Genomic DNA, 12,801 nt, shown 5'->3' with positions numbered 1-12,801 from the left:
ACCTATCTCCTATTGCATCAGGTTGCTCAAGGATTAAATGCAATCATTGTATCAAAAGCCTAGCGAAGTGTCTGAAAGGGGTCCATAAATCGTACTTAGTCAACTAATTTGCCTGACCTTTTAATGTGGAGTGCAGGGGGGCGGGAACGGGAACGTGGAACCTTAGACAAGCCGGGACTTTCCACAGTCGGGGTTGCTCGTGACATCAGGTCAGTCAACGTGCTGGGCTGTGTTGCGGCCACAGTGCCCCACAGCCCACCCCAGGGGAGTCCGAGACTCCCGCGGGTCACGGGTGCTTCCCGCCCAAGGGCCACCCGGGTGGTCCAGTCCCGCCGCCGTAAATCATTACAGGATGCTCACGGGCATGCCACCTCCTACGGTTCACCCGGCAGTTCACGACGGGCAGGCTAACGGAATGACCCCGAAGCGTCCAGCTTCCAGCCCTCGGCGATTCCCCGGGCCCGCAAGCTCCAGGGCACAGCAGCGGTGGCTACGCCCGCGGCCAGCCACCGCATTTCCTTCCCCCCCGGGTCCTTCCGGTGACGTCGCTCTTTAACCCCGGAAGTGGACGCGAGAGAGCGGAGCTGGTGATGCTGGAACAAACATGGCCGCCTCGGAGACCGTCGGCCCCGCCGGTCCCAGCTGTTCTCCGCTGGCCGGGAGCCTCGGGCTGCTCCCACTGCTCGGGCTGCTGCAGCTGTGGGTCGAGCCCGGTCTGGGCCGCGTCCACCACTTGGCGCTCAAGGTAAAGCCCGGCCGAGGGCCGGGGTCCGAGTCGAGGCCGCGTCGCCGGGCTGGGGGCCACTCCGGCGCCCGGGGCCGCGAGGCGATTAGAGGATCCCTTGCCCCTCCTCCCCCAGCCTCCGCATCTCTCCTGGAGGGGCCTGGGGAGAGCTTTGGGGTGTCGGGGGTGACGGTGCTGGGCGGGGCTGGCCTCGTCCGGCCGGAAAAATAACTGTTGAAGGAGGGCAGTGGGCTGGACGGCGGCAGAGCCCCGAAGAGATCCGCAGGCTGCGCTTGGAAGCGCTTCCGTCTTCCCCAGGCCTTCGCAGACGGCCACCTGCTTTCTCTCCCGTCCGACAACGTTTATCGCTGACTTTGCCCGTCCACTCGGCTCTTCCATCGCCCCGTAACCTGTCTGGGAGAAGGTACTTCAGACCTTGGCCCCGGAACTCAGGACTGTCCGAAAGAAGCGGGAATTTCCTGTCTCGCATAACATGTAGGGCCAAATCGAAAGCCAGCCTTAGGAATGTTTTGAATTAGGGCGTCTTGCCTCTTTTTCCCCCCTTTGCTCCTGTCATTTTCAGTCTAGAGAAGAGGGAGACTTGGACAGTTCCCTGATGCCAGTCCATACCTAAGATGTCTTAACTTCTTTCAGTGGTTTAGCAGGTTAACATCTCTGGGGAATTGAAAAATCAATCAAATGACCCAAAGCCTTGTATGTATAGTTTTCAAAACATACACATTTTTGTTACATTGTGAGCTTTTAAAAAGTTTGTCTTGTAGAACGCATTGCTTTAAAACATTTTATTGGGACTCTTAACACTTTTTACGCAATACATCCATTGTGTCACACACATTTGCACCTTTGTTGCCATAATTTTCTTTAAAAAAATCATTTTATTGGGGGCTCGTACAACTCTTATCACATTCCATACGTTCATCCGTTGTGTCAAGCACATCTGTACATTCGTTGCCCTCATCCTCAAAACATTTGCTCTCCACTTAAGCCCTTGGTATCACCTCCTCATTTTTTTTTTGCCGTCATCATTTTCAAAACATTTTTTTTCTACTTGCACGCTTGGTATCAGCTCATTTTCCCTCTCCTCCCTTCCCTCCTCATGATCCCTTGATAATTTATGAATTAGCATTTTTTTCATGTCTTTACACTGACTACTGTCTCCCTTCATCCTCTTTTCTATTGTCTGTCCCCCAGGGAGGGGGTTATATGTAGATCATCGTGATCAGTTCCCCCTTTCTCCCTCCACTTTCCCTTTCCCCTCCTGGTATCACTACACTCATTATTGCTCCCAAGGGGTTTATCTGTCCTGGATTCCCTGTGTTCAAACCTTATGTATACCTGTGTACATGCTCTAATTTACCTGGATTTGTAAGGTAGAACTGGGGTCATGATAGTGTGTGTGTGTGTGTGTGTGTGTGTGTGTGTGTGTGTGTGTGTGTGTAGGAAACGTTAAAGAACCAGAGGAAAGTTGTATGTTTCATCCATGCTACACTGCACCCTCACTGGCACATCTCTTCCTTGTGACCCTTCTGTAAGGGGATGTCCAAATGTCTATAGATGGGCTTTGGGTCTCCACTCTGCCCTCCCACTCGTTCACATTGATATGATTTTTTGTTTTGGGCCTTAGATGCCTGATACCACATCCCTTCGACACTTTGTGATCGCACAGGCTGGTGTGCTTCTTCCATGTGGGCTTTGTTGTTTCTCAGCTAAATGGCCGCTTGTTTATCTTCAAGCCTTTAAGACCCGAGATGCTATGTCTTTTGAAAGCTGGGCACCATCAGTTTTCTTCACCACATTTGCTTAAGTGCCCATTTTTTCTTCAGCGATCATGTCAGGAAGGTGAGCGTCACAGAATGTCAGGTTATTAGAACAAAGTGTCAGGAAGGTGAGCATCACAGAATGTCAGGTTATTAGAACAAAGTGTTCTTGCATTGAGGGAGTACTTGAGTGGAGGCCCAATGTCTGTCTGCTGTCTTAATACTTAACAAACATAGGTTCATAGATCTATTTCCCTATAGTTACATATAAATGTATTTGCATATGTGCATGCCTATATTAGACCTCTGTAAATGTCCTTTGCCTCCTAGTTCTTCCCTCTTTCCTTTTACTTTCCTCTTGTCCCACTATCATGTTTGGCCTTTATTTGGGTGTTGGTAATTCCTCTTTGGTTTCATTGCTCGCGATCAAGCCCACCAGACACCTCATGCCCTCCTTGCCTTCGATTTTAGCTCACTTGTTCCCTTGTGCCTGGGGAGCACATTGCTCTTATAAACCACAAAGCATTGTGTTTTGTGAATGTGGTGTCTGTGGTGTTTAAGGGATACAAAATCTGAATGCAAAGGCCTGGCCGGAGAACATCAGACTGAAGGGCATCGGCTGTTACTGCTTGTAAGCAAAACTGATGCTGATTAAAACGGTTCTTAACTCTGGGAGGACAGGTGAGTCCTGGTCTTCACGAGGGTCTTCTGGAAACTGTAGGCGGTCTCTTCAGAGACGTGCAGGTAGAAACGCAGAGAAGACTTTCTAGGCCAAGACCAGTTTTATTGGGGGCTCTTACAGCTCTTATAACAATCCATACATCAGTTGTATCAAACACATTTGTACATAAGTTGCCATTATCATTTTCAAAACATTTTCTTTCTACTTGAACCCTCGGCATCAGCTCCTCTTTTTCCCTCCCTCCCTGCTCCTCCTGCCCTCAGGAACCCTTGATAAATTATAAATTATTATTATTTTCATATCTTACAACATTCGCTGTCTCCCTTCACCCACGTTTCTGTTGTTCATCCCCCAGGGAGTGAGGGTGCTATCCATGGATCACTGATCGGTTACCAGTTTCTCCCCCTTGCTGAGACCAGTTTTATGATCTCTGGATAAAGAGTCTTGATCTTGAAATTGCTACAGGAAATTGAGAAAGAACAAGAAAAGAATTCCTTTAAAATTCTTTCATTTTATAATTAAGGATCCTGAATTTTAGAGAATGGGCTGAGTTACCACAGTTTATAAGTCAGTTATAAGTTTATAAGTTACCACAGTTTACAGTTAGTAGGAATCAAATCTCTGCTACCCCATCGTGCTGGTATACTTTCAGAATTAAAATACTTCTGGCAACATTGGTGACCATGGGAAAGTATACCAACTAGTACAGGGATTCTGGGCCCAAAAGACATGCTCCACTCCCATCTCTTCTTTATAGTAGTGAGGTCCCACTTTTTATCCTCTCATGGTTCATTTGAAGCCTAGCAGGATGGCAAATATCCTCCTTAGGGTTCCTTATACCTTATTTGCATAATACCACCCCTTCAGTCATATCATACACCCTATTTATGTCTTTAGCAAACTAATCCCCTAGGTGAGCCACAATCAACTTATTTGCTTAGTCCCTCCAGACCATTTGGTAGAATGTATAAGACCATGGCTGAAAAGGGTATATAAGATGGATGGCACATGGTAGATGAGGCAATGGCCAGGAAATAGCCTGATAACATTTGGGGTTCTTGGACTTGATTTGGCGTTTCTTAAGTTGGGTACTTATTTTCATGATGATTATTCACAAATGATAACTTAAGATTCTCAAAACTTCGTACCAACAGCATAGCAAGCACTATAATAAACAGAGTCACATTGGAAGAGAGTCTTGTCTGCAATTGTATTATGTAACTTTTGGGTGGTGGTGGTGGTGGTGGTGGTGGTGGTGGTGGTGAGGTGCATTCTGTCAGCTCTGACCCATCGCAACCCTATGCATAACAGAATGAAACAGTACACAGTCCTGCACTATTCTCACAATTGTTCCTAGCCCATTGTTAATAAGCCTTCCTCCAATCCTGATGCTGCACTCTTCTTCATGTAATTCAGCTCTGATGATTTGCTGAGCAGAGAAATTGAACAAGTATTGTAAATGCACACCTTTCCTGATTTTAAGCCATCCAGCATTTCCTTGTTCTGTTTGCACAGCTGCCTCTTGCTCCAGGAACAAGGTTCGAATGAGCATTCTGAAGTAGTCTGGTATTCTCTTTGTTCTCAAGATTACTCCATTTGTTATGGTCCACACAGTTGAATGCCCCTGCATAGTCAATGCATCACAGCTAAACATCTTTCTGGTGTTCTCTGCTTTGAGCCAAGGTCCATCTGGCTTTAGCAGTGATATTCCTTGTTTCACATCCTTCTCCCACCCTCCCACTTACAGAACTGCCTGAACTTCTGGTCGTTCCCTGTCAGTGTGCTGCTGTCACCTTGTTGGGTGATCTTAAGTAAATGTGTATGATAACAGTGATACCCTGCTGTGGTGTGAGCGCTTTGTTGGGTCACCTTTCTTTGGAATTGGCACACATAGGGATCTCTTGCAGTCATTTGGCCAGGTAGCTGACTTCCAAAGTTCCTGGCATAGAAGAGTGAGTGCTTCTAGTGCTTCTTCAGCTTTCTCAGGCACTTGACTGAGTATTCTGTCAGTTGCTGGAGCCTTCTTTTTGGCTAATGCAGTTAATGCAGCTTGAACTTCTTCAGCATGATTGGTTCTTTCTCATATGCAACCTTTTGAAATGGTGAACTGTCAACTAGCTCTTTCTGGTACAGTGACTCGCTGTATTTCCATCTTCTCTTGATGCTTCCTGCATTATTCAATATTTTGCCTATAGAATCTTTCAAAATTTCAATTTGAGGCGTGAATTTTTTGTTTAGTTCTTTGAGTTTCAGATATGCTGATTGTGTTCTTCCCCTTTGTTTTTCTAATTCTAGGTCCTTGCACATTTTGCTAAAATATTTGGCTGTGTCTTTTTGAGCTGCCCTTTGAAATTTTCTATTCAGCTCCTTGACTTCATCCTTACTTCCGTTTTCTTTACTAACTTTTCTTTTTTCCCATTTGCTTTAAAGGCTCTTATGATTAATAGCAAGTTTCAGAGTCTCTTCCGACATGCACTTTGATCTTTTCTTTCTTTCCTGTCATTTTAATGACCTTCTGCTGTCTTCATGAACGATGGTCTTGATGTCCTCCCACAGCTCATCAGGCCTCTGTCGTTTGTGTTCAGGGTGACAAATCTGTTCTTGACATGTTCTCGAAATTCAGGTAGGATAGACTCAAGGTTGTATTTTGACTCCTGGGCGTCTTTCAGTTTTCTTCAGCTTTATCTTGAACTTGCATACGAGGGGTATCCAAATGTGCTATGAAGGGATAGTGTATTCGGAGTTTGTTCCACAAGCTCAGATTGCTAATCAAGCTTTCTAATGAGAGGTTCTGAAAGACTATATAACAGTGTGTGACAAAAAAAGATCTGATTTGTGGCAGACGGGACACCACAACAATGCACTGGCTTACGCAGCCATCTCAGTGTTCCAGTTTTGGGCCCAAAACCGCATGTGTCTCTTGTCCGACATACCTTACTCACCTGACCTCGCTCCTTGTGACTTCTTTTTGTTTCCATGAATGAAAGGGACATGAAAGAACAGCAGTTTGACGACATAGAAGAGGGGAAGAAACAAAACAAAGGTGCACTGTCAGCCATCCAAACAGATGAGTTTGAAAAATATTTTCCAGAGTGGAAATGCAGATTTGACAGATGTATTAAGTGTCATGGAGAGGACTTTGAAGGTGATAAGGTTGTTTTGTAAAAATGTTTTAATGCCACATGTACTTGTATATAAGCTGAGTTCACATTTTTAATGCAGTTTTTGTGGTAAAATTAGGTGCCTCAGCTGATATTCAGGTTGGCTTATACTCGAGTATATGCAGTACATAGCTTTGGGGAAAACTTTTTTGTGTTTTTTGGGTATCGCCTAGTATGTGCAGTTGATGGTCTCTTCCACAGTCTGCCCCTCGTCCAGTTGTAGCTGCTGATACAGAGCTTCTCCATCATGTTTTCTCACAGGTGTAGTCAATTTGATTTCTGTGTATCTATCTGGCAAGTCCATGTGTTTTGTGTTGTGTAAAAAGGTATTTGCTATGAACAAGTCCTTGGTTTTGAAAAATTCTATCATGCGATCTCCAGCTTCATTTCTATTACCACTCTATGTTTTCCAACTTTTGCATTCCAATCACCACTATCAGTGCATCTTGACTGAATATTTGATCAATTGCAGGCTGAAGTCTTAGATTGAACTCTAAAATTTTCTTTATCACTAGCTTTTGTGGTTGGTGCATACATTTGAATAATAGTTGCATAGATTGGATTTCCTTGAAAGCTGATAGATAGAATCCAGTCGCAGATAGCCTTGTATTTCATGATGGAGTTAGCAAGGTCCTTCTGGCAAGGACTACCATGCCATTTCTCTATTCTGACAGTGAATGCCACATCACTCCTCCAATCTTAAGGTCGAGTTCTCTTGGTGGGATCTCTTCTACAGCAGTAAGTGAAAAGATGGGCTAAAACAGAAAATCACACATCAGCGGTATGCACCAGAAACACTTATTTTTACTTAAAACCTACTAGTACTTCGTCATTGGCTAAAGCAGTGTTTCGCAACCTGTGGATCGCAACCCCTTTGGGGGTCGAATGACCCTCTCACAGGGGTTGCTGATTCATAACAGTAGCAAAATTACAGTTAAGAAGTAGCAATGAAAATAATTTTATGGTTGGGGGTCACCACCACATGAAGAGCTGTATTAAAGGGTGGCAGCATTAGGAAGGGTAAGAACTACTGGGCCAAAGGGACTGATTTTAAGCTTATTAGATTCATGGCAACAAATGCCTTCTGCTCTCTTATTTGTTCCACATAAACTTATGTTTCTAGTAAATGCTAAGTAGGTACTTTTCTAGACTTGGGCTGTGGTAGCAAACAGGACTAAGCCCTAACCCACAGGGAGCTTTCATTCTTGTGATAATGAACAGTGAACTATTGAATATATGAATGCACAAAATATTTTCCTTTTCGCTAAATTGATAAGAAGAAAATGAAAGCGTTAGGATGGAGGGTAATGGAGTTGGAGGTCTAATGCCTCTACCACACCATTTTACATCTGCAACAGGAGGCCACTAACATGTCTTCAGTCATTCAGTGATAGAAGAAGAGCTCTTTTTTGAAGTAGATTTTTCTGGAAACTAGATTGGAATGGGTTGTAAGGTGGACACAAAGCACAATCCAGATTGTTGGCATTAATCTAAGTGTTTCATGTGTGAGGTTTGGGCCCAAAATCAGGCAATGGTAGGGGAGGAAGAAGAGAAAACAGGACTTGGGAAAAATGGCTACTAGTTAAGACTCACCTATCCAGAGCTCCTGCTGCCAGACCAGAATATTGGGAGGGAAATAGGGATCAGACTTAAATCCGGTGTTCCGGGATGCGACTGCAGCTTGCCAGCATGGAGAGGGGAGCCCGTGGAAGGGCCTCAGGGCTTGGCCTCCATACCAGCTACATGGAAAATTGCCCCTTCCCCCAGAAGAATTTACTTTAGAGGATGGCACTGAAGCTGCAGCTAGGCAAGAGGGACATGTCTGATCAGAGCACATGGGAGCAAATGAAGGGGGAGGAAGAGAGAGTGGAGCACATCCTGACCCACCAGGCCTGGAGGATAATATCCCCGCTCCGAACAGCCAATGCACAGAGTGAACATATGGCTGATCCCACCGCAAAACACTAAAGACTTGCGGGGGTTGGGGGGAGGGAAGGGTGGGCGGTGGCAGAGCAGGGAGCTCTCCCAAAGGAGTACAAAGGATAGACTTTGAGGCCAGAGCGTGGCACCCCATTGGACTTGATTGGCGGACACACCTTGAGGTCAAAAATCAGACCTTGATCTATTTACAGGGTTTTCTTTCTTTTTTCAATTTTTAGAATTTTTTATTTTTCTGGTTTTTTAAATTAATTTATTCTTTTCTGGGTCATTGGTTTTCTTTTTTTTGTCATCGTTGTGTTCTCTTTTGTCACTTTGTCTTGCTATGCCTTGTTTTTTGGTGCATATTATTATCTCTGTAGATCTGTCTAGATAAGGTAGACTGGATGAGCAGTCTGGAGGAGAAAACAATGGGACCGATGGTTTGTGGGGGGACATGGGAGATGGGGAGGCAGGGGAAAGGAGGTGGTGTTGACCAACCCAGGGACAAGGAAACAACAAGTGATCCAAAATTAGTGGCAAAGAGGGTGTGAGAGGCCTGGTATGGATTCAGCAAGGGCAATGTAACCTAGAGAAATTACTGAAACCCAAATGAAGGTTGAGTATGATAGTGGGACAAGAGGAAAGTAAAAGGAAATAAAGGAAAGAACTAGGAGGCAAAGGGCATTTATAGAGGTCTAAATACAGGCATGTACATATGTAAATATATTTATATAGGATGGTGGGGAAATAGATCTACATGCATATATTTGTAGGTTTAGTATTAGGCAGCAGGTAGACATTGGACCTCCACTGAAGTGCTTACTCAATACAAGAACACTTTATCAAATTGGCATTCCATGACACACACCTTCCCGACCAACGATCGCTGAAGACAAGGTGGGTGAATAAGCAAATGTGGTGAAGAAAGCTGATGGTGCCCGGCTATCTAAAGATATAGCATCTGGGGTCTTAAAGGCTTACAGGTAAACAAGCAGCCATCTAGCTCAGAAGCAACAAAGCCCACATGGAAGAAGCACACCAGCCTGTGTGACCACAAAGTATAGAAGAGACCAGGTATCAAGCATCAAAGAACAAAAAAATCATATCAGTGGGTGTCCACCTTCCCGATATGATCACTGAAGACAAAGCGGGTAAATAAGCAAATGTGGTAAACAAGTGGCCATCTAGCTCAGAAACAACAAAGCCCACAGGGAAGAAGCACACCAGCCTGTGTGACTACGAGGTGTTAAAGAGATCAGGTATCAGGCATTAAAGAACAAGAAATCATATCATTGTAAATGAGAGGGAGTGCAGAATGGAGACCCAAAGCCCATCTGTAGGCAACTGGACACCCCCTAACAGAAGGGGGACACCCCCTAACAGAAGGGGAGGAGACGAGCCAGTCAGGATGCAGTGTAGCAACTATGAAACATCCAACTTTCCTCTAGTTCTTAAATGCTTCCTCCCCCCACTATCATGCTCCCAATTCTACCTTACAAATCTGGATAGACCAGAGGATGTACACTGGTACAGATAGGAACTGGAAACACAGGGAATCCAGGACAGATGATCCCTTCACCGAGAGGGTGGAGGGCAGACAGGGTAGAAAGGGGAACCGATTACAAGGATCTGCATGTGACCTCCTCCCTGGGGGGTGGATAACAGAAAAGTGGGTGAAGGGAGACATCAGACAGTGTAAGATATGACAAAATAATAGTAATTTATAAATTATCAAGGGTTCATGAGGGAGAAGGGTGGGAAGGGAGGGGGAAATGAGCTGATATCAAAGGCTCAAGTAGAAAGCAAATGTTTTGAGAATGATGATGGCAACAATGTACAAATGTGCTTTACACATTGGATGTATGTATAGATTGTAATAAGTTGTATGAGCCCCCAATAAAAATATTTTTTTTAAAAGAGAGAGAGAAGAGAAAATAAATCCACCAGCTAGTGAGTAAATGCTGGGAGATGTGAGATGCAAGGTGCGTTGAGGGCATGGCATCTGGGTTGTTAGCAGTAGCTTCGATGGTGTGCATTGCTGCTCATCTTACACTGTACATTATAGTTACCTAATCGAGACTACAGGAGGACAGCTATCAGAGGAAGAGGAAGTATTTCTGTTAATGTAATTTAATAGTTGGGAAAGGTACAGCAACACGATGTGTATTTAGCCTCAGATTGTAAACATATGTTCCCACCCTCCCACTCACATTCCTGGTGGAACGATTAAGTCAGGGGATATGGTAATCTAACTGGCATGGTTTGGAGGATATGAAGGGCAGGGCAGTCAGTTCCTGGTAATCACTTATTAGCATAGTTGAATTCCTGCTTTTCCTCATATTACACAGCAGTGCGTAGCATTGTGGTTGGGCTTGAGCACATGCTACTCTTTAATTAATTTGTATAGCCAAAGGGCAACAGTTCCATTTGTTTGGAGTTGGATAATATTAACAACAAAGCCCACAGGGAAGAAGCACCCCAGCCTGTGTGACCACGAGGTGTTGAAGGGATCATTTTTCCTACCTGTGTTGGTGCACCCATGTGGGATAGTCCTTAGTAGTTTGAATATTGTTGTAGCACCAATACTTGGCCAAATTTGAACTAGAAGCTTCTGGTATTCAGTGTACACTTTATTTCTTTCTTTTATTTTTTTCACTTTTATTTCTTATATAGGCAATTCAGGGTTCTGTATCCTAACTATGAATAGCTATCAACTGTCTCCTGTTTGGTCTACCTTTGTGTGAACATTACAAGAGTAAGTCGCAAAGTATTGCTACAAAGTCATAGACACCTTTATCAAAATGGGAAGCTACTGTTTCTTGACATAACCTCCATCTAGACCTATACACTTCTGGAGAATTCTGTACTCTTCCATTTACACCATGCCAACATGACAGCTTTGGCTTCCTCAAGGGATTCAGGTTGTGTTCTATTTGAATGTTCTTTGAGTTCAGGAAGGGAGTCTTCGTGGCATCGTGGGGTTTTGTGAGGGGCTGCTAGTCACAAGTCAGCAATTTAAACACACCAGCTACTCTGTGGGAGAAAGACAGGCTTTCTAAAGATTTACAGCGTTGTAAATCCACAGAGGCAGTTCTTTGTCCTTTTGGTTGCCATGAGTTGGAATCAACTCAGAAGCAATGAATTTGATTGGTCTGGGTTTTGAATTTGGGGAACAAAAAGAAATCACAATGATCCATGTAGAACACTCCCACCCCCTGGAAGGATGAACAACAAAACGGTGAAGGGAGACAGCGAATGGTGTAAGATATGAAAATGATAATAATTTATCAAGGGTTCATGAGGGTGGGAGGGACAGGGAGTGAGGGAAAAAAGAAGAGCTGATACCAAGGGCTCAAGTAGAAAGAAAATGTTTTGGAAATGATAATGGCAACATATGTACAAATGTGTTTGACACAATTGATGTATGGATTGTTATAAGAGCTGTAAGAGCCCCCAATAAAATGACTTATGAGAAAAGAAAAACAAAAACTGGTCTTGGCCTAGAAAGTCTCCTCTGCATTTCTACCTGCACGTCTCTGAAGAGACCGCCTACAGTTTCCAGAAGACCCTCGTGAAGACCAGGACTCACCTGTCCTCCCAGAGTTAAGAATCGTTTTAATCAGCATCATTTTATGCTTACAAGCAGTAACAGCCGATGCCCTTCAGTCTGATGTTCTCTGGCCAGGCCTTTGCATTCAGATTTTGTATCCCTTAAACACCACAGACACCACATTCACAAAACACAATGCTGCGTGGTTTATGAGAGCAATGTGCTCCCTAAGCACAAGGGAACAAGTGAGCTAAAATTGATGGCATGAGATGTCTAGTAGGGCTTGATCATGGGCAGTGAAACCCGAATGAAGGCTAAATTAAAACACAACATATGTATGTGTAGATTTATATGTTCATATGTTAAATACACTGAACTTTAGGACATAAATACAGTAACAGGCTATATTGACCCATACATGTATTGTATTTGGCCAACACAGTGTTGTGTTTTAATTTGAATTAGTTGCCAGTTCATTTCGTATTAAACTTTAATTTCTAGGGTCTTTAAAAAATAAATTTTAAAACGAAGAGCCACAAACAAGATCTAACACAACCAGGTCACATCCCAGTATACAAGGAGCTTTAAAAAGTTTTTGGTAAAATTCCATTATATTTCACTTCCCTACGTACTTTCTGAAGCTCCCTGTGTAAGTGTGTGAGTATTTAATGCATGAGTATGTATGAATCTTATTTCAAGACTAGTTCTTTTTAAACTTGTTTTATTGGGGCCTCGTACAACTCTTCTCACAATCCATCCGTACATCAATTGTGTCCAGCATATTTGTACATTTGTTGCCATCATCATTCTCAAACGTTTTCTTTCTATTTGAGCCCTTGGTATAGCTCCTCATGTTTCCCCCTCCTTCCCCGCATGCCCCCCTCCCTCATGAACCCTTGATAATTTATAAATTATTAATTTTTCATGTCTTACGCTGTCCGATGTCTCTCTTCACCCACTTTTCTGTTGTCCATCCCCCAGGGAGG

General features: G+C 44.0%; 1 protein-coding gene across 1 annotated transcript in view; it reads left to right on the top strand.

Moving 5' to 3' along the window:
• Positions 1-576: 576 nt before the first annotated feature.
• Positions 577-12,801, top strand: part of GPR107 (G protein-coupled receptor 107) — a 97,264-nt gene continuing 85,039 nt past the window's right edge. Inside the window, exon 1 of the mRNA XM_075560636.1 lies at positions 577-745. Coding sequence (XP_075416751.1) covers positions 605-745 — 141 coding nt within the window. The 5' untranslated portion in view covers positions 577-604. The remainder of the gene's footprint in view (positions 746-12,801) is intronic.

The sequence above is a fragment of the Tenrec ecaudatus genome, chromosome 10 (genome assembly GCF_050624435.1).
Source record: "Tenrec ecaudatus isolate mTenEca1 chromosome 10, mTenEca1.hap1, whole genome shotgun sequence".
Lineage (NCBI taxonomy): Eukaryota > Metazoa > Chordata > Mammalia > Afrosoricida > Tenrecidae > Tenrec > Tenrec ecaudatus.
This window is presented reverse-complemented; position numbering and strand designations above follow the sequence as displayed.